Below are 27,181 nucleotides of genomic sequence, written 5' to 3'. Positions count from 1 at the left end.
AGGGCAACCAAGATGATCAGGGGCCTAGAGCACCTTTCTTATGAGGCAAGACTACAACACCTGGGGCTATTTAATTTAGAAAAAAGATGACTGCGGGAAGACATGATAGGGGTGGAACCACTGCAAAGCAGAGCCCCCTATCCCCAACTCCCCCAGGCGATCCAGAAGGATACCATGGTTGATGGTATCAAACACTGCCACACTCCTCAGTTGATTTCCCGGTAAAGGTCATCCATCAGGCCAACCAAGGCTGTCTCAACTCCATAGCCAGCCCTAAAGCCAGTTTGAAATGGGTCTAGATAATCAGTTTCCTCCAAGACTGCCTGGAGTTAGTTGGCCACCACCATCTCAATCACCTTGCCCAGCCAAGGGAGATTGGAGATTGGCCTGTAACTGTCCATCGCTAAGGGATTTAGAGAAGGCTTCTTTAGGAGTGGTCTAATCAATGCCTCCTTCAAACAAGGGGGCACTCTACCCTCTCTCAGCAATGCACTTATGATATTAACTAGGCCATCTCCAACAATCTCCCTGCTAGAGAGAAGCAGCCAAGTCAGGCAAGGATCCAGAGAACAGGTGGTAGGCTGCACCGCCCCAAGCAGCTTGTCCACATCCTCAGGAGTCACAGATTGAAACTGATCCAATCTAAAACTGCAAGAGGGATTTCTGGACACCTCCTCCATAGACCCTGCAAAAATAGTGGAGTCACAGTCGGCCCGAATACAGGAGATCTTGTTTGCAAAAAAACCATTAAAGGCATCACAGCATAATGACCCCAGGGAATGATCTGAGGTAGAAGGAGCAGAAATCAAACTCCTCACAATCTGGGATAGCTCTGCTGAGCGCGAACCTGCAGCCACAATGCACGCAGACCAAAAACTCTTTTTTGCCACACGCACCGCGACTGCATAAGTCTTCAGATGGGTCACATGCTGTATCCTGTCAAATTTGAACCGAGTTCTCCTCCACTTGCGCTCTAGTCGCCTACCCAACCGCTTCAGCCCCCGCAACTCCTCAGTATACCAAGGGGCCATTTTTGAGGCAGGTCGGAAGGGACACTTAGGAGCAATCATGTCTACTGCCCTGTTGAGTTCCCTGTTCCAGGTTCCCACCAGGGCATCAACAGAATCACCAGCCGCACCAACGTCAAAATCCTCTAAGGCCTGTTGAAATCCCACTGGGTACAACAGCCTTTTCGGATGGACCATCCTAATAGGTCCACCACCCCTGCAGGGGTGGATTGCGGCTGTGAGACCAACCTTAACCAGGTAGTGGTCCGTCCATGACAATAGGGAAACAACAGGATCCCCCACCCACAGAACACCCCCCTGATCTGAACAAAAGACCATATCGAGTGTGTGGCTGGCAACGTGAGTTGGTTCAGAAACTAACTGGGATAGGCCCATAGTTGTCATGGCCACTATGAACTCCTGCGCTGCACCAGACAAGCCAGCCCCAAAGTGGATATTGAAGTCCCCCAGCACTAAAAGTCTAGGAGACTCCAACACCAACTCCGCGACCAGCTCCATCAGCTCAGTTAGGGAGTTGGTTGGGCAGCGGGGTGGACGGTACACCAACAGAATCCCCAATCTATTCCTAGTTCCCAGCTACAAAAATATGCACTCAGTATAAGTCAAATATCTCACAGGGGCCCTGGTAAGGGAAATGGTATTCTTATAGACCACAGCCCCTCCACCCCACCCCCCCGCCCACTTCCCCTGGCCTGCTCCATGACAGAGTAACCTGGTGGGAGAAGCTTTGTCCACAAAGGACCACTTTCCTCCCCAAAGCAGGTCTCAGTTATACATGCCAGGTCAGCTCCCTCATCCATGATCAAATCGTGGACAATTTCAGTCTTATTCTGAACTGACCTGGCATTACAGAGGAGCAAGGCCAGATTCTGTGGGTCATTGGGGCTGTTCCCCAAGGCCTGAGAGGTGACAGAGCAGTTGGAAGTGGAAACAGTTACTAAATTACTGATTTCCCTTCCCCTGTAATGGCCAGCTGCTCTGCCAGCACCGATTCTTCTATTCCCCACCACAACAGTAATAGCTGCCCCAGAACCGCTGGGCACACTCCCAGCACCACCCCCCTCAAGAGAGCCCAAACACATATCTGCAAAAGGCCTGGCCCAACACAACCCCCTAGCCCTCAATCCCACCCTCGAAGGCCCAGCCCCAGAACAAGCCACAGGCGGAACTCTTCAACAGTCTGAGGGCTGGCAACCAACCAGCTAGAACTTGGCAGCAGACAAGCAGACTGGTCCTTGTCTGGGCTGGAAACTCCACAGGAGACAGAGGGACCAGTTGGTAAGTCTCTGCAGGCAGATGGAATAGCCTTACAGCTCCTTGTTACCTCCCAGATGTGTATACACACACACACACACACACACACACACACACACACACACACACACACACACAGTATATTGAATGAATGCCCTTCCAATCACATTTAGCTGTGCTAAAATCCTAGATTTCTCTATTGTTATCTTATCTATGGGTAGTTCTCACTACTGTCCCAGGGGACCTAGCCCCAATCCTGTCTAGCACAGGGGTTCCCAACCTGTGGTACTCCAGGTGTTACTGAACTACAATTCCCATCATCCCTACCCACAATAAATGTTGTAGTTCAGCAAGATCTAGAGTACCACAGGTTGGGAAGTTCTGGTCTAGCACTATATATACAGTACAGCTGAGGAAGACCTCAAGGAATCCTTTCCCCCTTTCACTCTTCTAAAGCTCTTCCTCACTCCCCACTGGGCAAGCCTGGACAACATTATAAGGCTGGCAACAGCCTTTTCCTTAGTGCTAAGCCCTGCTAACTGGGCAAAGAGGCATCTTTTTGAAGTGGTGATTCTCTTTATTTAGCAGGGGGAGAGCAACTGGCCCTATCCAGCCCCAGCACAGCATCCCTCCAGTGACTGTTTCTAGGGTCAGACTTATGTTTCTTTTTGGATTGTGAGCCCTTTGGGGACAGGGGACCATCTTATTTTTATGTATTTATTTTTCTATGTAAACTGCTTTGAGAACTTTGGTTGAAGAGCGGTATATAAATATTCATCGCTGTCATCGTAGTAGTGGCTGAAGATACACCACATAACATTTTGTTATAGGTCCTACTTGGCCCTCTCCTAATAAGGGAGTTGGCCTAGATTTAATATAAATGGTTTCTAGTCCTGCAGCTTGAGGTGTTTGAATTTGTGGTGCACATCTAGTATTACAGGTTCCACGAGTATCACCGAAATGACAATTCTCCTTTTGGGTGGCGGGAGGCGGGATGTTTCCAATTAATCCATTCAAAGCAAATTTTAATCTGCTGTTGCCATCTGGGTCTTCCTGTAGGGGATGTTGAGAAGGGAACTCTCTGCCAACTGGTGAGATTGCCCAGCTGTTAGTTTTATCTTATTACATAGAGACAAATGAGAAGTCTGGTCTTTAATAAAAGTGCCAGTGAAGGCCTCTGCTCAAAGAGGAATCTCAAAGCCCTTTCTGTGAAATATGTGGTTTTGCGACTTCCTTGTAGCTTCTCTTTCCCTTACAGCAGTGGCCTTTGGGAACTTATTATGGTTCCGCTCCTATCTCTCGGGTAGATTCCAGATGGTGGAACTTGGTGACAGTTGCTCCTCAAAATGGGAGCTGTTATATGGAGTCCCTCAGGGCTCCATTCTGTCACCAATGCTTTTTAATATCTACATGAAACCGCTGGGTGAGGTCATCAGGAGATTTGGTGCTGGGTGTTATCAGTATGCTGATGACACCCAAATCTACTTCTCCTTTTCATCTTCAGGAAATGGCACTCATTCCCTAAATGCCTGCCTACAGGCAGTAATGGGCTGGATGAGGGATAACAAATTGAAGCTGAATCCAAGCAAGACGGAGGTGCTCATTGTGGGGGCTCAGAATCTGAGGGGTGAGTTAGACCTTCCTGTGCTGGATGGGGTTACACTCCCCCAAAAGGAGCAGGTGCGCAGCTTGGGAGTACTCCTGGACCCAGGCCTCACCCTGGTATCTCAGGTGGAGGCCATGGCCAGGAGTGCTTTCTATCAGCTTCGGCTGATTTGCTGCGCCCATTCCTCGAAGAGGATGACCTCAAAACAGTGGTGCTTCAGCTGGTAACCTCCTGGCTTGACTACTGCAATGTGCTCTATGTGGGGCTGCCTTTGTACGTAGTCCGGAAACTTCAGTTTGTTCAGAATACGGCAGCCAGATTGGTCTCTGGGGCAACCCGGAGAGACCATATCATGCCTGTTTTGAAACAATTACACTGGCTGCCGATATGTTTCCAGGCAAAATACAAAGTGCTGGTTATTACCTTTAAAGCCCTGAATGGCTTGGGTCCGAGATATCTTAGAAAGCGCCTTCTTTTACATGATCCCCACCACACATTCAGGTCATCCAAAGAGGTCCGTCTCCAGTTACCACCGGTTCGTTTGGTGGCGACTCAGAGGCGGGCCTTCTCTGTGGCTGCTCCTGGGCTGTGGAATGCACTCCCAGCAGAAATTTGTAATCTTAATTCCTTACTGACCTTCAAGAGAGCCCTTAAAACCCATCTGTTTGGCCTGGCCTTTCAGGGTTTTTAATTAGTTTTAATCGTTTTAATGCTAACCTGGTTTTCAGGGTCTTAATTGTTATGGTAGTTTAATTGTTTTTTAAGATGTTTTAATTGGTGTTAATATTTATATCTCTGTTTTAATTGTTATTGGTTTTAATGGTTTCTGTTTTTAATTGTAAACTGCCCTGAGCCCTTCTGGAAGGGTGGTATAAAAATCAAATAAATAAATAAATAATATGAAAGTGAATTTACTGGGTGACAGACTGAAGCTCTGACTATTGCCTTTTCCAAATAGGTAAGGATGCCATTGTTCTCTGCTGGGGCAGCACTTAAGATCTCTTGAGAGGCTAGGCTGGGGTCAGCCTTTGTGAAGAAAGCATTTATGGAGATCTGGATGTTTTCCAAAGCATTTATAACTGTGTGTAAAGGGAGAGGATTAGACTCCAGATTACTGTGAGATAGAAGATGGTCATAAAGTATCTTGATCTGTTTGGCCTGGCCTTCCAGGATTTTAAATGATTAACTGTTTTAAATTGTTACCCTGATTTCCAGGGTTTTTAGCTGCTTAATTGGTTTTATTGTGTTTTAATAGTTTGATTTTAATTGTTAATTTGTTTTAATTGTTTTTATCATGCTGTAAACTGCCCTGAGCCATTTTGGAAGGGCGGTATACAAATCTAATAAATAAATACAAACACACACACACTCACACCTATATTCATACATGCATACAACCACCCACACCAGCAGCAGGCAATGTTATGGGTTATATTTATTCTCTCAACATTCCACGAAGCTCACTGGACCATTTGTGAGCTGTTTGTTTTAAAATGTATTTTTCTTTTAAGGTACAAATGTGTATTTTTCTGCCTATGTCATAAGACTTCCAGGAATACAGAAGCCACTACTTTCTTTCTGGATAGCCCAACTTTGCTTCCAAGCTCCTCAGCACTAGGCCACCTGAGTTCGCTATTTGTATAGATGGTGAGCCAGTTCATCAGATTTTGACATCTGAGATGATATTACATGACAACTCCCTTGGAGGTTTTCTTGAAAATACAGTCATCAACCTACTACATAGTGCTTCCCAGGAGAGATTCGTACCTCAGAATTATGAAGTGGAGCTTTGTACATCTTCTAGTTTTAGATTGCAAGATTTTGCCCTTTCTAAATCTTTGGCCCAAGAGCCTGTCCTCAAGCAGCTATTTTAGAAGTGTATTCTAAGCAGAGCAACTGAGGAATGGAAGTGGCCAGGACCCCATTAGCCCACCTCCTTCCCTCATTGGCCAATCCTGGTCATGTGGAGGAGGCAGCAAGATGATGGTCCATGCCTGCCTCATGTGATGGGGGCACAACACCTCCCACCCCATCCCCACTGGTGCAGAGGCGAGGACTAGCATTCTCTTCATTTGGGCAGTCCTTCCAATTTCTGAAGAAAGTCATCTTCTCCTTTATGGCTTCCTTGACCTTACCTGTTAGCCATGCTGGCATCCTCCTGGACTTAGTGATACCTTTCCTCCTTTTTGGTATACATTCTAACTGGGCTTCTAGTATTGTGGTTTTGAGTAAACTCCATGCATTCTGGAGCGAAGTCACTCTCTTGATTTTCTCTTTTAGGTTTTTTTTTTCACCATGCTCCTCAATTTGGAGAAGTTTCCTCTTCTGAAATTCAAAGTGTCTGTGTTAGACTTCCTTGGTGATTCTCTCCTCGCATGTATGCTCAATTGGATTGCACTATGGTCACTGTTCCCTAAAGGGTCCATGATACTGACATCACGCACCAGGTCCTGGGTGCCACTCAGGATTAAGTCCAAGGTTGCCTTCTCTCTGACTGGTTCCATGACCAACTGTTCTAGGGCACAGTCATTAAGCATATATAGAAATTTGACCTCTCTGTCATTACCTGACTGTGAATTTACCCAGTCTGTGTGGGTGTAACTGAAGTCACCCATTATTACTGCCTCCCTGACACCTCCCTGATTTCCTTCTGCAACTCCCAGTCACTGTCAGTGTTTTGATCTGGAGGGCAATAGCATGTTCCCAGTAGCACATTTCCGTTCAGGCCTCATATTGTCACCCACAGGGTTTCTGTGTAGGACTCCAGTCCTCCTAGGTTTTCTTGTAGGGATGAGCCCAAGCATTCTGGTGCCTCTTTGGAGAGGCACTGAAACGCTTTGGCACCCTGGCGCCAAAATGTTTCAATGCAGGGTTCTCTTAAGAGGCAGCGAGCAGGTCCTTGCGCCATTTGCCCCACTATAATGCCATGCCGCAGTGATGGGATGTATCGCTCACATGGCATCAGCACGTAAATGGCATTGCTGGCCCCACAGATGTCATTGATGCATGCACCAGTGGCATTTATGTGCCGCCACCGCATGAGGGATGCTGGAGAAGCATCCCATCTCCACAGCGTGGCATTTTAGAGGGGCAAGTGGCACAAGCTGCCACTTGCACAGAAGTCATTCCATAACAATAGCACCCCAGCGGAGGCTTGGAGAACAGGCAGATAGGACCTGCCCACCTCCTCTTAATGGAATCCCGCACCGCCTTTGGATGTGCACTGAAGCAATTCAGTGCACATCCCTGTTTTCTAGCTTGTTAGATTCTATCCCTTCTTCAGCATACAGTGCTACTCTCACTCTAAGGCACCCCTACCTGTCCTTTCTATAGAGTTTATATCAGGGGATAACAGTGTTCCACTGGTTCTCACTGTTCCACTATGTTTCTGTTATTCCCACTATATCTATTTTTTCACTAGTAACCAAGCACTCCAGCTCGCCCATCTTGTCTCGGAGGCTTCTGGCACTGGCATATAAGCACTTATACGCTGAATCTCTTACTTGGTCTATGCTATCTTTCTTTTGACTCTTTGATCTCTTTGACCAGCTAGCACAACCTCATGTCTGCTCTTTACGTGGCTCTGCTCTGTCCCCTTGTTTTATCTGAATCTTTTATACTCTAGTACCTTAAGGGATGGCATTTGCCGAACCAGATACTGCCCCGCTCCTGTCGGCTATTCCCTATGCGTCATTTTAAAAGCTGCACTGAGACCTTTTTCATTTTGTAATGTTGCCAGATTATGCCTACCTCAAATGGTGAACAGGCAAGATTTATCTATCTTGAGTGGTGCTGCTCAGGGTGATCGCCTGGGCCCATTTTCATTCCTCGTGACCTGATTTCTAAGATCTCTCACTTTGAAATAATAGTTAGGCCTGAAAGTTACCATATACCTTTGGTACTTTGTTATAGTCTATCGGATGGTGCCCTGAGGGGACCACACCAGCATCAAATAGAGGTGGATGGCGTTAGACCCTCAAGGGTCAAATGGAATGCTCAAGTGAGTGAGTTGGTTGCCAAATGGTACAAGTCAGCTGATAGTAATATTCTATGTTCTACCATTTTAGAGAGCAGTATAGAACTATCTTCCCCTGCCAAAGAAGTAATGGAATTATATGAAGTCCTCGTTCAGAAACTTCAGACGTTTGTTGTAAAGACAAATGTGCGATTTGTCTGGCATAATTACTCATAAATGAAATGGTTGTTGGTGTAGTTGCCAATAAAGCATTAACTCCTACATACAGCATAAAACTAAATCTACCTCCAATTCTGATCAAAATATGCTGTAAATTAAAATGATAGAGCTCTTTTAAAAAAGAAGAAAAGGGCTGGTTTAGGCTCAGTTTGGAGCAACTGATCGCAGCAGTCCAAACCAATGATCCTTCTTTCTCCTGGCAAATCACTATGGGACATCCTGATTCTGTTTACCCCAGCTGACCTTCTGGATACCAGTAAAGGGATGGGGGTCTTGTTTCTGATCACTATATGGAGATCAAAATACTTTTACTTCTCTGTTAGATCTACCTGTTGATCAAACACAGCACTGGCCCCCAGTAACTCAGTTGCCACGATCAAGCAACTGATAAACCAACTACAGTGTGGTAAAGCTCCCGGTAACAATTTTATTCCAGTAGAGCTAATTAAGGCCAGTGTTGATTGGTATGCCCCTGTCCTAGCATTATTTACCTATATAGACAACTCAGCACACATCCCAGTGGACTGGGATGTGGCTATAAGTTGTCCCCATTTACAAAAAGGGCAGCAGAAATAACTCTGCTAATTATAGACCTATACATCTTTTGAATATGATTAGCAAATTGTATGCTAGGCATTTATGTTGGAAGCTCTGTGACTGGCTTGATCAGGAGAGTATACTTGAAGATGAACAGGAAGGTTTTAGAGCTGGAAGAATTACAATTGATCATTGGCCCTACAGCATCTAGCAGAGAAATACATTCATAGCCCTAGTTCTTCATTGTACACTGCATTTGTTTATTTTAGAGCAGTTTTTGATTCATTTTCAAGAGCACCTCTATGGGCCAAACTTAAGAATTCCACTATTGACAAACAATTCTTATTACTTATGTATAAACTTTATAACACCAGACTCAAAGTAAGATGCAATCACGCTGGCCAGCTTTCTAACTCAATCGTGACCTTCAAGGGGTCAAGCAAGGCTTTATTTTTGGTTCCCTTTTATTCTATCACAAACTGAAATTGGTCTTAGGAGAGCTCTTACGGCCCTTGTTCAACATTGTGAAGAGGAGCAATTGGTTATTAATTACCAAAATATGAGTTATAGTATTCTCTAATTGTTCTAAGATACATAAATCACACATAGATAATCATGAGATAAAGCAAGTCAAATGCTTTAAATATCTATGAGTTATTTTTCAGGCCTCTAGAAGGAAGACAGCCCAAGTCAATTATGTTTCCTCCCTGGCTCAAAGAAGTACAGTGGCAATTTTAAAATTCCATCAAGGAGGGAATCCCTCCCCGCTGCTATCAAACTATTTATGGCAAAGTCAGTAGCACAACTCCTATACAGAGCGCAATTAGGCCCCTATACCAATATCAGGCCACAGAAGAAGTGCAATCTGTTTTCTTAATACCCCTTATTAACCCCAAAATATGTCCCAAATGCAGCCTTGAGATTAGAATTGAAGTCAAAGTTCGGTTAGCTATGCTAATTGCATGGCTAAACATCACTCCAATTGGCTTGACTTTCTTATTATTATCTGACAATTATTGTTCTAACTGGTGGAAGAGTATTGAATGTAAATTGTCTGATTTAAAAAATCACATCTGCTTTGGTCCCAAGGTGCTTTTAAGTGGAGATGCTTGGGAGTTAGCATTTGTCACCTTTCACTATGCAGAAGAGATAGCTCTTCATGTCTTTACTTCACAGGTATTTGAACAAAGCTCAAAAGCTTTGGTACTGAGAATGTTGCCCACATCAGTGCCTTATTTTACAGCAGCAAAAGAGAAGAATCCTGAGCTGTGCAACGGACATGTTTATTGAAATAATATTTAAACAGTGAAAACAGAGTTGCAAAAACAACCACATCACAATATGCGCCAGTCATTAGCAGAGTTCTGAAAAGAACAAACACACACATTGGAGAGAGACTTTATCTAGCCAGGACCAGAACACATGATTTGGTGCTACAGCTTAGTAAAACATCCTCCCAAGAATTTTTCATAAACTGAGAGGACAAGAACAGCATATTTATGCATCATGTTTACTGATTAAGTCAGTCAAGATCACAACCCCCCCCCCCCAGGTTACAGAAATGAAGTGCCCAATAGGCATTTCTGCTGGAAGCAAAACAGAAGGCAAGTTGAATTGCTGAGACATACAAGACAATAAAGTCATCCACACAATCAAAAACTGTGTCCTACCCAGGTTTGGGGGCTGTGTATGCTCCGAGTTTTCGATTGTGTGGAAGGAAGGAAGGAAGGAAGGAAGGAAGGAAGGAAGGAAGGAAGGAAAGCTACCCAGGTTTTCCTCCTACCTTGCTTCCACACAATCACTTCTACCCAGGTTTTCATCCCACCTTGCTTCCACAGAATCAACAATTGGGAGCACAGAGAGCTCACAAACCCAGGTAGAATAGAATTTTTGATTGTGTGAATGACCTCAGTCTTTTCTATTCCATCTAAGTCCTTATAAATTTGAGTTTCCATGCTACTTCTAAAATCTCTTATGGGCTAAATCTTATGCATATATATCTGTGGGTAAGCCTCACTATGTTCAATAAAACTTCTTCCCAAGTAAACATACAAAGGTCTAACCATTAGCTGCCATCCTACATCTTACCCAAGCTTAAGCTCATTAGTCGTTAAAAAGTAAACATCAGAACAAGTGGGGCAAAGCCTAGCTGTTGCCAGTCACATGTTGAAAATGTTAGAAGCTTTTGAGCGACACAGAATTTTTCTTCTGGCCCAAACATTCAAAGCAAAAATAAACCATTTGTATCCCAATTGCTGTAGTACCAGTTTAAAACCCTCCAACTTTATTTCAAACACCCAACCTCAGTACATAGCATTATTCTTTTTCTTTGAACACCTACTGCAAGAGAAGACTTCTGTGTAATTCAAAAGCTCACTTTCAAAGTTAACTGATCCAGTAGAAGGAATAATCTAGCCCAGGGATTCTCAAACTTGGGTCCTCAGGTGTTATTGGACTTCCAGCTCCCATAATCCCCAGCCTCAGTGGCCTTTGGTTGGGGATTATGGGAGTTGAAGTCCAATAACACCTGAGGACCCAAGTTTGAGAATCACTGATCTAGCCTCTCCTGTGATATTCATTCTGTAGGAACAATATGGCTACTGTAAGTATCCCATCTTGTTAAACACTGGCCTGTGACGTTCAGGTGCCTCTTCTTCCTTACACTGTTGCCCCCAGCCCTGAAAGTTTCTATCACTGTATTCTAGTGGTATCATGTGGGGAGAGAGAGCACTCCACTGTTTGTATATCAACTAGTTCTGCACACCTAAAAAGGCTTTGGACTTGTGTTTTTCTTGAGCAGAAGCTCCCTTCATACTGCATGGCAAACCACTATTAAAACCAAGGGGTTTACTAATGGGAGAGGCCATAGCTCAGTAGTAGAGAAGATGCTTTGCAAATAGGAGGTCCCAGGTTAATCCCTAGCATCTCCAATTAAAAGAATCTCTGGAAAGCACTGGGTAAGATCTTCGCCTCACTCACAAGAGATTCTACTGAGCTAGATGGACCAGAAGTCAAAATCCAAATAAGGCAGTTTCATACAAATTTATTTTGATTTGGCAGAGGGAATGATGTTCAAAAAAGTCAAAACATCCCATTGGGCTAGCTAATCTCTTTAGATCTGGCCAATATGTTGGTTACACTCTCTTACAGCCAAATCCTATGTCTACTTATAAGTAGGTCCTACAGAATTTAGTGATACTTGTTTCCTAGAATGCATGTTTTGGATTGCACCGTTAAACGCCTATTTGCAGGTGCATCCTCTTGGGATTGAGTCAAGTATATGGATCACCACTGGAGTTGTGTTTTTCAGCAGGGTCATCATTGTTTTCATCCAAGTGGCTCTCACAGTAACCTCTGTGATCCAACACATCTAATAACCCAAGAAATGATGCAGGAAAATGATTAGATGAACATCTGCTAACACATTGCACTTGGTTATTTACTTCAAACACAGTATTTGTTCAAGATCAGGATTTCCCAAACTTTGTCATGCTAAGCCTCCTTATGAGGAATCCACTTCTGAGCCTGCATGAATAAATATATATCCCCCCACCTTTTTTTTTGCAAGTACCTGACAGAAGTTATTCTTGACTACAGGTCAGGAATAAGCAAATCAAAGAGCAAGAAATGGCTACAAGTTCAGAACACACTTTAAGGTGAGACAAAAAGGTTGACTCATTGGTTCTAATGAGAAAAGCCAAGAAAATGTGGTTGTATCCAAAGAAAGTTATGACTAAGTCCCACTCAGTGGAGGCTGGTTAGTAAGGGCAGGAGGGTCAGTGTCCCCCCAAACAAAAATAAACAAGCTAATAAAGGATCAGACTTACCAGCAGCCAGGGAAACCTTCAGAGCAGGGAGCTTCTTCCAGCCCCTCCTCCCCTGCCTATAACTACTTATTTTGGTCTTACTGGCTGGAACAGCTGCTACTCAAGCTGCTCCAGCCAATCTGATTCCTAGGGGGCACTGCCCTTAGGAAGAACTAAAATAATGAGTTAAAATGCACTTCCTGGTTGCTTCAGGGAATATATTTTAAATACATTTTACCCTTCTTCCTGGGTAGGCTTCTGCCTCGGTGACCAGATTCTCCCCTACCCCTCCAGCTCCAATGCCCACTAGCCACTACTGATCCCACTGAAATTAATGTGACTTAAGTTAGTCATGACTAATTTATCTCATTAATCTCAGTAGTGCTTACTCATTACTTTCTTTGGATACGTCCAATGGCTGATTACATTGCATGGGTTTGGGTCTTGGTGTTGAAGCACTAAGGTTGACAGGAAGAGTTCAGACTAATGGGAAACCATTATGAAAATGAGCTTGGGAGAATGCATGCTCTTTCCTCCCCTCTTTTGCAAGTGAGGAGGAACAACATGAAAGTTTCCACTTTTTGGTTTGAACTAAAATTACTGTTCTGAGTTACATATGAACTGTAGCTTAATCAAACCAGTTAGTAAAACAAACCAGGAACTGAAACCAGTTTCATCCAGATCTGTTTTACCCAAGTGTGGTTTGAATGAACCACCGCTTGCAGGGTTCATACGTAGAGTACCGTTCCATGTTATTTCATATCAAAAGCAAGAACTTTCACTCTCCTCCTTTTCACAGGAAAGAGTCGTCTTTCCGAGGCATGTTCTTGTCGCATAAGACCATGGTTTCACTTTACATCTGAACCTAGTCACTGTTTCCTAGCTCAAAGAAAGTATACAGGCAGTCAGGACACAAGCTTACGTCTCCTCTAATGTATCCCCATGCCTTCCTAGCATGGATTGTTGTTGTTGTGCCTTCAGGTCAGTGTCGACTCCTGGCAACTACTGAGCCACGTTGTTTTCTTTGGCAGGATACAGGAGGGGTTTACCATTGCCATCTCCCGTGCACTATAATGATGCCTTTCAGCATCTCCCCGTATCACTGCTGCTCGATAGAGGTGATTCCAATAGTCTGGGAAACATACCAGCGGGGATTCAAACTGGCAGCCTCTTGCTCCCTAGGCAAGTTACTTCCTCGCTGTGCCATTAGGTGGCCTCAGCAAGGATTACCTCATGCTATTTATTTAAATGAAATGCTTTAAGGCCTGCAGAGCAGGTAGCAGGAATATGCTTTGAAGGCTGAAGTCCTTGGGATGCTAGGGTCATTAGATTTCTGTTATACAGCTCTTAATGCATCTGTTTCCTGGCAACTGCATCCTGGTTAAGAAGATAAACAAGGCAGCTTTAATTTTCCCTGAGCAGCTTTCAGAGATCAGAGAAACTGATTAGCCCCAAATGATCACCTGCCTAGCATGTTATTTGCAATACAAGGGACAAAAGGTGAGAATTCAGAAAAATTATCAAATGGTGCTTGAATGAGGCTCCTCCTACACATGCTTACTAGAGAGTAAGCGTTTATTTCCAAGCAATCATGCATAGGATTGTTCTGCAAAATATATTAATTTAATTAATTTAGGGAATTTGCTGCCACAAGAGGCAATAGCTAGGAGCTTAGATAGGCTTACATTAGACACATTATGGAAAACAGGTCTATAATTAGATATTAGCTAAATTGAACTTGCAGGTTCAAAGGAAGAATGCCTCTGAGGACGAGTTACTGGGCAGGCACAGCTCCCAGAGGTTCCCATGCAGCAACCACAAAGAAAGGTTGTAAAAAGCCTTTGGAGGAATAAACTTTATTCCCAATACCTGAAGTCATAAGGTGGGGATCAGACCTAACAGGGCTTGCCACAGTGAATGGCTACATTTCTATTTCACATAATTTCCACATAATCTACTCTAAATCCAAAAAAGTAGCTTTACATTCATAAAAAGTGAGGCAGCTGTCGAAGTGTTTTAACTAGGAGGTTATAGCTAACCATGACCTCAAACTTCCCATAAGCATCCATATAAGAGCATGGAGTCATACCAGATCTCGCCTGATGCTTGCAATTGCAGTTCTATTCCACCCACAATGGAACGTATAATGCCGAAAAGTTATTTGAATCACATGCAGACAAGGATGTGTTTGCTTTAATAATGGTTCATGTAATTACTTGGGGGAATGATTACAGGCTCCCAACAATTTCAAGTCTGTGATCCAAGGAGCATGTGTGAATTTCTATTAATTCTTTGTAGTGTGGGCTGGGTCCATAGCTCAGTGATAGAGCATCTGCTTTGCATGCAGAAGGTCCCAGGTTGAATCCCTGGCATCTCCAAATAGGGTTGGGAAAGACTCCTGCCTGAAACCCTGGAAATCCACTCAATTAGTGTAGCCAGTACTGAGCTAGATGGACCAATTGTCTGACTGTATAAGGCAGCTTCCTAAGTTCCTAGAGCAAAGCGAGAAAAGTCAGTGATAAATTATGACTTGGCTCCATCTTTGAAGAAGAGAGGGTGTGGGCCTGGACCATATCTGGACTGGGCACCACCTGGGTCCCCTACATATGGTACTTAGGCTGCTTGGAGGCCTGTACTTTGATTCTTCAGTGGAGGCATGCTTTAGGAAACATCCTATACAGAGTACTGTTCGTTTTCCTTTAACATGCCTTGACATTAGTTTGCAAATATTATTCAAAAAGTAACATGACTCCGAAAAGCTAACCCACCAAATCAGGTTAGTTAGAGGAGTAACAAAAGACAAGTTTTTGGAAATATGGTTTCCATTTACTGAATATGTCAATAAGGGATGGTCAGTTTGTAACCCTCCATCCACTCAAATCAAATTTTGGAATGATGTTCTTTCTTAAATTTTGTTTTCAATAGTTTCCTATCAAGTTGTACCTGCATGCTCAAACGACAATCTCTTCTTAACACTGGACTTGAGTATAACCTCAAATGGCTCTTAAGTTCTGGCTTATATTTCGAGTATTTATTGTTTGCTTTTTTCCATTGCTGCACAGTTTTTACACATGTGCTGTATTTGTTGAAAATATATATATTTTAAAGTAACATGACAAATGCAATGAGAGAAATAACATGACAAATGCAATGTGTTTTTAGAAGAGTAAATGTTAAATTAGCTCAAAAAGAATAGAGTTGAAAGAAATACTTGCAGGGCCTTTACTCAGTAGGACACTATTGCAAGTTTTAACTCAATCCACTTTGAGATCTTAAATTTTCAATAACAATTTTACTTTCAATATCTATTCTCTACTCCAAGATCAGCTCAGTGTTCAGCAGGGAGGCAACCCTGCATTCTATTTTTGCAGCAAGAACATGTAGTCAGCTTCAACAGCAATTAACTTGATCTAACACACCTCTAACAGATATTGTAGACTAAAGGAGAAAGACAGGTTTATCCAGCTGAGGATATGTTCATGTGACAAAAGGGGGATTTGCCCCTAAGACAGCTCTATAGTTACATGAATCTAGCTCAAGCTTGCATATATGATACATTCTCCCTTTTTAACTGGTCTTTTCAGGAAAAACCTCATACACAGCAAACACTCATATTGATTTCCTAGGTGCCATTTGAAGCAAAGCCCTTGTGTTGAAAACAGGCAGTTGTATTGTGGACTCCAAATGTTCCATGAGAGGTGGGCAATCGAGAGATGAAGCTTTGAAAGCAAAATGCTTTGAAGAAGAAGAATGCTATAAAAATGTTCAAGAGAGCAGTCAGATTAAAAATTAAAAAGCTGCACAATAAAGAGACATAGGCAGTCTCTTTCTGGATCTTCAGGACCAAGAGAAGCAGCTGATATCCAGGACATTTATAGACAGACAGCTCTCAAAGCCTAATGTAATTATCTGTTTGGGAGGTTATTGATATGCTTGTGTGCCCAGACCCTAACTAACCTGTTTGCAAAAAAATTAACCTAAAACCTTTCCTCCTTGCAAGACTTGTAACTTTTTCTGCTCCTGGTCTGGAACCAGTAATTTGTTTTCTACTCCTCCAATCTCACCCTGAGGAAACATAGAACAGGTGCAGCAACTCATATACAACTCCCTTTTTCAAAGTTAGCAGGGTCTCTTGCTTGCCAACTCTTTCATCCAAGATTTGAAAGACTTAAAGTGGGTTGTTCTGATTTCTGTTAACCTTCTTTAAACAATTGGAACAAGTTGTCTCTTGCTAGCCCAGTGGTTCCCAACCTGGGGACAGGGGGAGGGGGCAGATGTTGCTGAACTAAAACTCCCATCATCCCCAGTCACAATAAATTGTAGCTAGGGCTGATGGGAGTTGTACTTATTTATTTATTTGATTTGATTTATATACTGTCCCACCAAAAATGGCTCAGGGTGGTTTACAACAAACAAAACAATTAACAATTAACATCACTTAAAAATTAAAAACATTAACATTAAAATCATTTAAAATCAGCATTAAACATTTTAAACCATAAATCTAACTTAACAGTTGTAGTTCAGCAAAATCTGGGAGCCCTCAGGTTGGGAACCACTGGACTAGCCCATTTGCTTTGCTAGCTTCACCACACTTGGCAGAACACTTAATATGGCATTGTTAGAGAATTAACAGGCCTCTTTAGAAGGTGGGTTATTTGCTTTTTATCTACACTGCTCAGCTTGTGAAAGACAGCTGCCTATACATCAAGGGCACCCGCTCAAGAAGTCCACTACATACTATGAATGTTTGCTGCAGTCATGCAAAGAGTCAAGCAAATGCATTAGACAAACATCACAAACAGCAGCTGCTTGAAAAGGCATACTTAGTTTTGCATCTGAAAAATCTTAATAAATACATTTATAAGTCTCTGCTGCAGAAAAACGGCCTACTTGCATACACCCAGTTAGACCTGAGCTGTGAGTGACCACCAGCCTCTGAAATGGAACCGCTTTATCATATCCAGCTATAAAAACATGAGTGCAGATGAGCTGCAGACAACTGATTGTCCGACTGTAATGCCTAGCTGAGGTGAAATTAATGTTTGGTTCCAGTGCAAGTGACTTATTTGGTTTTTTTAAAAAGAGAAAGGAAATGGCCCGTGGGCACTTGAGGAATTTGGCACTCCGGCCCAACTGAGTTTCACACTCCTGCCTTAAGCTATACTGAATTCATGCAACAAGCCAACTAAAAGAGCAGCACAATAAGTTCCCCAGTTAGTGAGTGAGTGAGCAAGCGAGCGAGCGTCTGCGCACTCAGGTGAGTCTTTGTTGGTAACCCCTTAACCCATTCTCCTTAGTCAAAATGATGAGGTTTATGCTTCTCTCTTCCATAGTTGGTTGGCTCCCTTGAAAGAGAGAGCATGCTTTTCTTGTTTATCAGCTTGTTTACCAGCTGTGCCTTGCACTGGACATACTAGTTTTTGGAGCCACACCACTGTACAAAGGGGAGAGAGGACAGGCTCTCAATGGCCAAGATGGCCCGTGTACATTCCATCTCACAAGATTCCCAGAGACCAGGCAAACGGCAATGTGCTGCAGCACAGTAACAACGCAGTTCTAGAATGAGTTCTAGAGCATGCTTTGGCAGTATATTCCAATGATTCTTTGCAGCCAGGAGGACAGTAGGAGAAGACAACATATTTACCACACACACAAAAAAGAGAGAGCCTATTTCCATTTCAGTTCATGTACGTGCCATAGAAAGGAAAGCAGACACGTGAACATGGTGTCCAGTGATTGCTTGCTGTAACTAAAAGCTCAGTTTGGTGTCTGCATAAAACAAATCGGAGCCGCCAGTGATCACTTCTACCATTACAGCAGTGGGGCAGAGTAGAAAGAAGTCATCTGCACGCAAACAGAGATGTCAGATTCAGCCATCAGATGGCACATGTTAAGAGATACTATGACTTCTTCAAGCTTGCTTTACTTATCTCGGTGCCTTGTGTCTCACCAACTCCCAACCCCACCGACTTCTTTAGCTGGTATAATAGACGTGGAAGAAGAGAATCTTGTTGCGAAGAAGAGAGTAAGAATTGTCAAATTTGAGCAGGTAAATGCCCTCGCCTGGATAGTCATGGCTGCCTATTTGCACTTCTCGGTGGCTGTCCCGTCGGTAGACAGGCATGATCTCCCCATAACGGTTTCGCAGATAGCTTTTGGAGCCTCTTTCCACATCACCAACAGGAATAGGTCCTAAGAAGAAAGACACACAAACAATATATCCATCAGAAAAAGCAGCCAGCAGGAGTACTGGAGGCCAAGGGTCATGCATCTAACTAAAGAAGCCTGCATGAAAAACACATTATGCTGCATATTAGACCTTGGCTTTCAACACATCTAGCAACATCACAACTGAGCCACATCTCTCAAGAATGTATCTACTAGACAGTCAACACCCAATCATCATGGTAAGCAACACTAAAAGCATCAGCAAGACATGCTCAACATATATTTAGAATTAAAACATTTGAATGAATCTATTGATAGTATACATTCTTCCATGTTTGTATGATTAACCAGAAAAATGAAAACAATGGGTTGTATGTATCCCAAATCATGCTAGTTCCACAGTACTTGCACAAGTGATCTTCTCTGCCTCCCACAACACAGCTGCCTAAGCCCCACTCCCCACACCGCCAAAAGTCACTAGTGCAAGTTTGGAGACTCTCAGGAACAGCATGGGATGTGGCATGGGGGGTTGCAGTGAGAGGAAACAAGTTCCTGGAATAAAAGGACAAGTACCTTCCTGAGAGTTCCATTCACAGAAGATGCCTCCACACCATTTCTGGAGATTCCTCCCCCCACCATAGCATCCCCCATGCTGTTTCTGAGGATTCTCCAGCACCTAGGAACAACTTTGTGAGGAGCTCAGGGGGCTCCTAGGGAGTAGAGAATAGAAAGATTGCCTAGTGAGTGCAGTTGCACTCATGCTACTTTGATACCCAATATAAAAAATTAGTGATTCTTCCTCTTCTCATTCTCCCACTATTGGAGATAAAAATAATCAAACCCCACCGCAGACACATCATAAAACTTTAGACTTGGTGTGTCACATGTTGGATTGTATGTATTCTGACGTAAAGCATTATTTGGTACGAGCACAAACATTAGTTGTAGGTGTAGAACACAGCAAAAATCGCAACCTTTTTTTAAAAAAAGCCAATTTCTAATCACTATAGCTGCAAACGTAGGCCTGAAAGTATCCAGACAATGCCTTGCAACATCTCAGAAGCCACAAGGGTAGCTAAATAATATTTCCAGTGGGTAGAACGAGATTTCAGTGCTCTGCATAGCTTCTTATCCCTCCCATGACTAGCAGAAGCAGAATTAGGCAAATGTACATAATTTATGCAGCTTGAAGAATCCAGTTTTACTTGGCACAGTTTTTAAATGCAGAACTACCAGCCTATCATATATCACGCCCAGAACAGATGAAGACAGAGGAACAGAATGTTTAAACGTGGAAGTTAGGACAGCATACTAATAATTTTTCAGACAAATATTGTTAGAAATTAAAGAATAATTGGGATTTGGATATGAACTCGGGGGGGGGGGGGCTGGGTAAAAATCCCGGTTAAGCCATGGAATTCACTGGTTGACTGGGGTCAATCATTAAACCTAATTTACTACACTGGGTTTCTGCGAGGATAAAATAGGATAATCCCCCTTGTCCAATGCCCTGAGTTCCTCCTAGGCTAAGTGATGGAACAACAGACGAGTGAACTATGTATTCAAAACCATTTCTGTGATGGTCCAAAGTGTGCAAAATTTAACATACAACTTCTTGTAGGTTTTAGGAAGATATGCACGACCTATTTGTTCCAGTAAAATGTCAAGGTTTGTGATTGTGCTGTTGATGTTTCATTGATGGTCTTATTTTTTAAGTTTTTGTTGATTGCTCAGAGAATAACCCGAAGGCACATTAAACCTACTGCTGAGGAGTCAGGGAGTTAATTAAATGTGGATTTCATTAAGGGGATCTGTCTTTCCCACTCATAATTCAAGCCCTATTAATGTTTTTATTTTATGAGCCACTTGAGTGACAATAAATTTTGAGATAAATTAACCTTGTTGAAGCAAGTGTATGACAGGATGGAATAAAATAACAGAAGTGGTCTCAGTGACTTCATTTGGGGCTCCAAAAATGTAGAAACATAATTGTGACTGATATGAATGGGTGGAAATTATTCTGACGTGTATATACACTCGGATACCAAGGCAGCTGTTGTGCCCCTTGCTGAGCTGAACTCACCTTCAAATTCCTCCTCTTCATCATCTTCTTCATCACTTGATTCACTGACCTGCACAGTAATAGCAGTGCTAGTAACCAGAGTCCAATCAAAGTAGACTCCAAACCCAATGTCATAATCTTCTGTGGCAAACTCCCAGCAGACACGCTTCCCATCAGGGTGGGTTGGCACCCGGACTGTTACCACTTCACCCCGTTTCACTACCATTTGGGAATTCTTCTCCTTTGTCATCTTCGTTTTGAACTCCCTTATCTTGGCACTCGTCCAAGTAGTGGGTGGAATCAGAGGTGGAGGTTGAGCTGAAAGAAATAAGGAGGACTTTACTGACTTGTAATCAGTGTGGGTGGGTAAGGCTATTCCTTAAGAGACACTTCAGTCTTAAGGCTCCCCCTTTTCAAAGCAGGAACTGGGAACTACCCCTCTGCCCCACCTTATGCTGCCAGCACTCTTATAACTGAACATGATTGCTTCTCTCTCCCCATCTCTGCATCACACCACTCAAGCCTTCTCTGGATTGACAGCACTCTTAACATGGTTGTAGCACACCCCAGAGTTAAACTGATGTGCAACTGCTTGGCCACAAGTTACCCCAGTGGTTAAGACCCATTTGGCATGCTATAGCAAAACTTTTGACTTCTGTGTTGCAATGGTCACCACAATGTGGACTGGGGGGAAAGAGAGAAATCTTGTTTGCTTTTTAACTCCTAGTTTCCTACTTTGCCTATCTGTATTAAGTTACACTGTTGCCTGTAAGACTAACCATGCGCTACATGAAAGAAGAGCATGAACATCACACACATTTCTTAGCACTCTGACTACTGATCCATAAACAATAAATGCTGATCTGAGACAATAACACAATCTTGGTCATTACCTTTCTTCTGCTCACCAAGCAGGTCTGTGGTTTCCAGCTCTGCTGAAAGGACATCTACTGCACCTGTATATTCAGACTGTATCATGACTGTATCACCTGGTCCTTGTGGAACAGGATACTTTGTCATCTGCACTATGGCTTCCTATGCAAAGGATACAAACTTCCTTAATATCACAACAGACTAATATCCAGCTCCTCTCTTCTACATTTCCTTAATATTTTGTATTTATATTGTGTTACTAATTTTTGTTCATTGAGGCACCATTTCCAGATCCCGCAGTGACAATCATATAAATTCCCAGTAGGCAGAATATTAAGTTGCCAGAAGATTGTGTGTCTGTATCCTTAAAAGCTCCAGGCAGAAAAAAGTCATTTCTTTCTACACTGTAAGACAAAATGCAGGCACTGTGCCCCCTATTACACAAGTTCTCTGGCCCTTATGCTAAGTCTCTTCTCTTATCTGCTGTGTGGGAAAAGCAGAGACTTGCAGGTAGGAAGAGGATACAGTATTTGCATCCCATCTCTGTGCCTAAGTTTTTGACTCTATAGGTAGTATCCCAAGGTAAGGATCTAGCAACCCTAGCAACTGGACGGTCAAAACTTTGACTGTAACTACCATACTGTCAAAATAGCACCTGCCTCATTCAAGCTTGGAGCTTTTGAACAGAAAGTATGTTACATATATAAACATTTTTCTACATTGGCAATAACCAGACAATACTATCCTGCCATTAAGAGTACATTTTTTGTTATTTTAAGAACTCACCTTAGTACCAGCTGGAAATTTGCATCTGATAAGCCTCACACAAAACAAGAAATAAAGAAACTGCTTCAAGCCTTAAAAGGTTACAGAATAACTTGAACTTATATTTAAATTTTATACTCCTAAAAAAATAAAATTATCATTATTCCAATATTACCTTTAATGGAGAAGCAAAAGCAATACTCCAAGCATTGCTTTCATCCCAATGCAACAACATACAGCAGGTGCAGGCTCAGGAACAGATAGAATGAACCACAGCAGTAATATACATTGTATTTATTTATTTTAAACATGTTTATATCCCACCTTTCAATTCAGAATAATACAAAGTTTATATTTGAGTGCCTCCATGCTAGCCAATTTTGTATAACTTGTTCTAGTAAATGCAATCATACTACGTCCTATTCTGATTTGCAATCAAGGAACATTTGCACTAAAATTAACAACTTGCAACATAGGTATAAACCTTCACCAATATGCCCTTTTATGCTAATAGCAATTCCTATCCCAGCTACTGTCCTTCCCCACCCACCGCTATTTTCATCTTACCAAAAAAGAAAATGATTGTGCATATATTTGTATCCTGCTTCATTAGAAACGCCTTTTTAGCTTTATTGCCTAACTTCTCCATCACCTTTATATGTCACAAAGCCACAGAGATGTATTTTCAAGGTCCTCCCACATCCTGTTCTGTTTTAATTTAAAGTTTCTGCAATCCCATTGTGTCAAGAAGAGTTCATGTCTGGCTATGCACATATTTGATGCAGTTAAAAACCCTAACCTGATGTGAGAAATGTAAACATTAGTCCAATACAGTAATCTTGAAGAGACTAGCAGGTGGTATTGAGGTAAATATAGGCAAGATTTAGGAGAATAAATAATATAATACATATAATAGTGACATTTTTATGAGCCCCTGGTGGCACAGTGGTAAAAACTGCTGCCCTGTAACCAGAAGGTTGCAAGTTCAATCCTGACCAGGGGCTCAAGGTTGACTCAGCCTTCCATCCTTCCAAGGTCGGTAAAATGAGTACCCAGAATGTTGGGGGTAATATGCTAAATCATTGTAAACCGCTTAGAGAGCTTCTAGCTATAGAGCGGTATATAAATGTAAGTGCTATTGCTATTGCTATTTTTAATATACATAGTACATATACACACAGATATAGATATAGTAACAGATATACAGGTGAAACTCGGAAAATTAGAATATCGTGCAAAAGTCCATTAATTTCAGTAATGCAAATTAAAAGGTGAAACTGATATATGAGACAGACGCATTACATGCAAAGCGAGATAAGTCAAGCCTTAATTTGTTATAATTGTGATGATCATGGAGTACAGCTCATGAAAACCCCAAATCCACAATCTCAGAAAATTAGAATGTTACATGGAACCAAGAAGACAAGGATTGAAGAATAGAACAATATCGGACCTCTGAAAAGTATAAGCATGCATATGTATTCAGTACTTGGTTTGGGCCCCTTTTGCAGCAATTACTGCCTCAATGCGGCGTGGCATGGATGCTATCAGCCTGTGGCACTGATGAGGTATTATGGAAGACCAGGATGCTTCATTAGCGGCCTTCAGCAATTCTGCATTGTTTGGTCTCATGTCTCTCATCCTTCTCTTGGCAATGCCCCATAGATTCTCTATGGGGTCAGGCGAGTTTGCTGGCCAATCAAGCACAGTACACTGTATACTTTTCAGAGGTCCGACATTGTTCTATTCTTCAATCCTTGTCTTCTTGGTTCCATGTAATATTCTAATTTTCTGAGATTGTGGATTTGAGATTTTCATGAGCTGTACGCCATGATCATCACAATTATAACAAATTAAGGCTTGACTTATCTCGCTTTGCATGTAATGCATCTGTCTCATATATCAGTTTCACCTTTTAATTTGCATTACTGAAATTAATGGACTTTTGCACGATATTCTAATTTTCCGAGTTTCACCTGAAGATATAGTAACAGATAGGAAAATTGGTCTAATGACAGTAAAGTGACACTGAGGTGTAAGATTTCTTTATGCTGACAGTAGCAGGAAAATTCTGAGTTTGTGAAGAGGGTAAAGAGAAAGAGGAACTAAGAAGACAAACTAAACTCCAAAATAGGGAGATGTCTAGACTGATATGAGGTTATTGGCAGAGTGATCAGAGGCTCTAAGTAGTCAGCATGTGACATAAGACTGGCCATGACAAAAGTATAAGACAAAATATTAATTCAGGAGATCAAGTTCTAGAAAGATAGATAAGGAGTCAGAAAAAGATCACGAATCCCCCCAATTTCCCCAGGTGGGTGGCACTTCAGCTTTGAAGAAAGCTGGTATAAGAAGAGTAAGTATAAGAAAAGGAAAAGGGGGGGGGCAGTATTTTATCTTGAACAAGGAAGAGGGGAGTGGAGGTCTGAAACCACAGAAAGACTCTTGAGAGAGGGTAAGTGAGTAGCACAGAGCATAAAGCACATAGGTAATTAATGGTATATGGCACAGAGGTAATGAAGAACTGAGATGTTTGAATTTATGATTATAAGACTGATAACTACTCTAACTGTGATAACTTCCTTTTTGCTAGGAAAAACTACTGTGTTCAGAGCCAATCTGTGTTTGGCACAGTTATCTGAAATATACTCTAAATAGATTTTAGTGCTGTTCACAGAACTCTCTCTGAATGGTTGTTTTCCAGGAGAAGAACCTAAGCAAGCCTCTTAACTTCCTAAATCTCAATAGGAAATAAATATTTTCCATCAGGTCCATGTACTGTTAATGCGATATCAAGCACAGACCTCACAAAGCAGGTTGGCCCTGTGCAGCAAAAATGAATAATTCATTCAGAAGCAAAGGTTCGCAACAATGGCATCTGTTGTAAACTCCAAGAAGAAAATCCCCTACCTTTTTTTTATGCTGGGACTGATCAGTTAGGCTCTCCTTTCCTGCTACATCTTGCTCCTCCAGATTACCATCAGCACTTCCAAAATCCTTTGTAGCATCCGCATTCACAGATGATCCATTCTGCAGCCTCTCAAAGACAGACAGCACATCATCAGTTCAGGATGTTTTAAGAGCATAATGTAACAGGCAGGTGAGATTAGCACAAATGAAGTCCTGCCCAACCAACCAGAAACATTAAATCAAAAGGGCTAAAAATGGGACTAGGGTTGCTAAAAGAACAGGACTTTTCAAGCGCATGTTTTCCTATCACTCCAGGTGAATCTGCCTCAACTGAGTCAAAACTAGAATGAATCATCCTGCTGTGTTATATTCCCTGAGGTAGCAGAAGTTCAGTCCAGCTGAGCCCATCCAACAATCCCTTCATAGCTGGGCTACCTGGTAAACACTGACTTTAGTAAATCATACCTTCCACTCAGGCGGCATTAAATCACCCAGGTAATTTGTCCAGGCAAAAGTAGTACTTTAAAGTAATCTGATAGCTTTGTTCAAACAACTCCATATCTACAAAGAATGTTAGAGAGAGGACTGAAGCTCTGTGCCAACCATGGTAATACCTATTTGCACAGCACAAGAGGCTTGGCTCACAAGCTTGCTACAAGTTGTAGTCAGTTCTTGGCCCCGCGAACTGTCCTCCAGAACTGACCACTGCATTGTATTTCATGTGAACACATAAAACTGTTTTATAATAAAATCAGACCATTGGTCTATCTGGCCCACTATTGTCTAGTACAGCAATCTTCACTATTTTTCAAGCGGGGACCACTTAGGCAAATAACCTTCAATGTGAGAGTCATTTTCCACTGCACTGATCTCTATGCAGTGCTAAGCCTTCCCCAGCATTGGGGAGGCCTATAAGAGAAATGGAGCTGTGCCAAGTCCCAGCACCATCTTGGAAGTTGTGCATGGAGCACTGGGAAGTGTAGCCCTTCCAGCAGTTTACCTATAGAACTCTATGGAGAAAGCACTGAGAAGGAGTATACTTCCTAGAGCTCTGTAAGCACCTTTCAAGATGGCACTGGGCCTGAACAGGGCTCCATTTCCCTTTAAGGAGTCTCATGGCACTGGGCAAAGAGCAGCACTGGGAATGGTCACCTCTGCATGGTGCCATTGTGTGCGCAGGTGGAGTATTTGGCTTTAGCCAAAGCTTCACACAAGCCTAGCAAATAATTAGGGAGCTGGACTTAGTGTCAATGAAGGCCACCACTGGCTCCTAGGCCTTGCAATGAACAACACTAGTCTAGCATGATTGTCAGTAGTTCTCCAAGGCTACAGACAAAGTCCTGCTACACAAGTTCCTCTTAATTTGAGATGCCAGAGACACAACCTGGGGTCTTCTGCTTGCAAATAAATCATGTACTCTACCAGAGAGATATCCTCCTAGTGATGAGATAACAAAACAACTTTTTAAGTAATTGATGAGAGGGGTGGTTGAACACCACACAAAACAGTTTATTAGAAGCACAAGAGAATCATTGGCTTCCTCCTCCACCTTTCCTAGCACAGAAGTGTATTCCTTCATGCACACTAGTGTTGTCATGCAACATTCACATAGACTGGAAGACTGTGGGGTCTCTGCCATGACATCAAGGGAAATGTTCAGTCCCATATTTGCTACTGCTATTGTGCAGCCCTTTTTCCAGACTGGACTGGTAACTAGCAACTGACTTGCTGTTCCAGTACTAGAAGTTGTGCTTGTGTGAGTCAAGCTGCACTGCTTGCAAGAGGGAAATATGTTCTACATGCAAATTAAGATACAAAAGTGGAAATCCAGCCACACTCAGCTACTGTGGTTATCTTGTGTTGGCCAAGCTAGTCTACCATTTGCCTTCCTCCAAAATTACCTACACCTCCTAGCATGAGAAAGAGTCACATGCAAGTGAACGCTTTTTTATTTAACTTGCATTTTTCTGTAAC

At 42.5% G+C, this 27,181-nt stretch overlaps 1 protein-coding gene across 3 annotated transcripts in view; it reads right to left on the bottom strand.

The window, feature by feature from the left end:
- Positions 1-9,884: 9,884 nt before the first annotated feature.
- Positions 9,885-27,181, bottom strand: part of TMED8 (transmembrane p24 trafficking protein family member 8) — a 33,104-nt gene continuing 15,807 nt past the window's right edge. For 2 of the 3 annotated variants that reach the window (XM_053262930.1, XM_053262939.1), the window contains 4 exons: positions 25,208-25,334; positions 21,553-21,694; positions 20,681-20,977; positions 9,885-18,621 (listed from right to left, as the gene is read on the bottom strand). In XM_053262930.1, coding sequence (XP_053118905.1) covers positions 18,404-18,621; positions 20,681-20,977; positions 21,553-21,694; positions 25,208-25,334 — 784 coding nt within the window. In that variant the 3' untranslated portion in view covers positions 9,885-18,403. Of the gene's footprint in view, positions 18,622-20,680; positions 20,978-21,552; positions 21,695-22,318; positions 22,353-25,207; positions 25,337-27,181 lie in introns of all 3 variants that reach the window. The other variant, XM_053262949.1, reaches the window with a different exon arrangement.

This window comes from Hemicordylus capensis, chromosome 1 (assembly GCF_027244095.1).
Source record: "Hemicordylus capensis ecotype Gifberg chromosome 1, rHemCap1.1.pri, whole genome shotgun sequence".
Lineage (NCBI taxonomy): Eukaryota > Metazoa > Chordata > Lepidosauria > Squamata > Cordylidae > Hemicordylus > Hemicordylus capensis.
The sequence above is the reverse complement of the archived record's forward strand: the minus strand, read 5'-3'. Positions and strand labels throughout refer to the sequence as shown.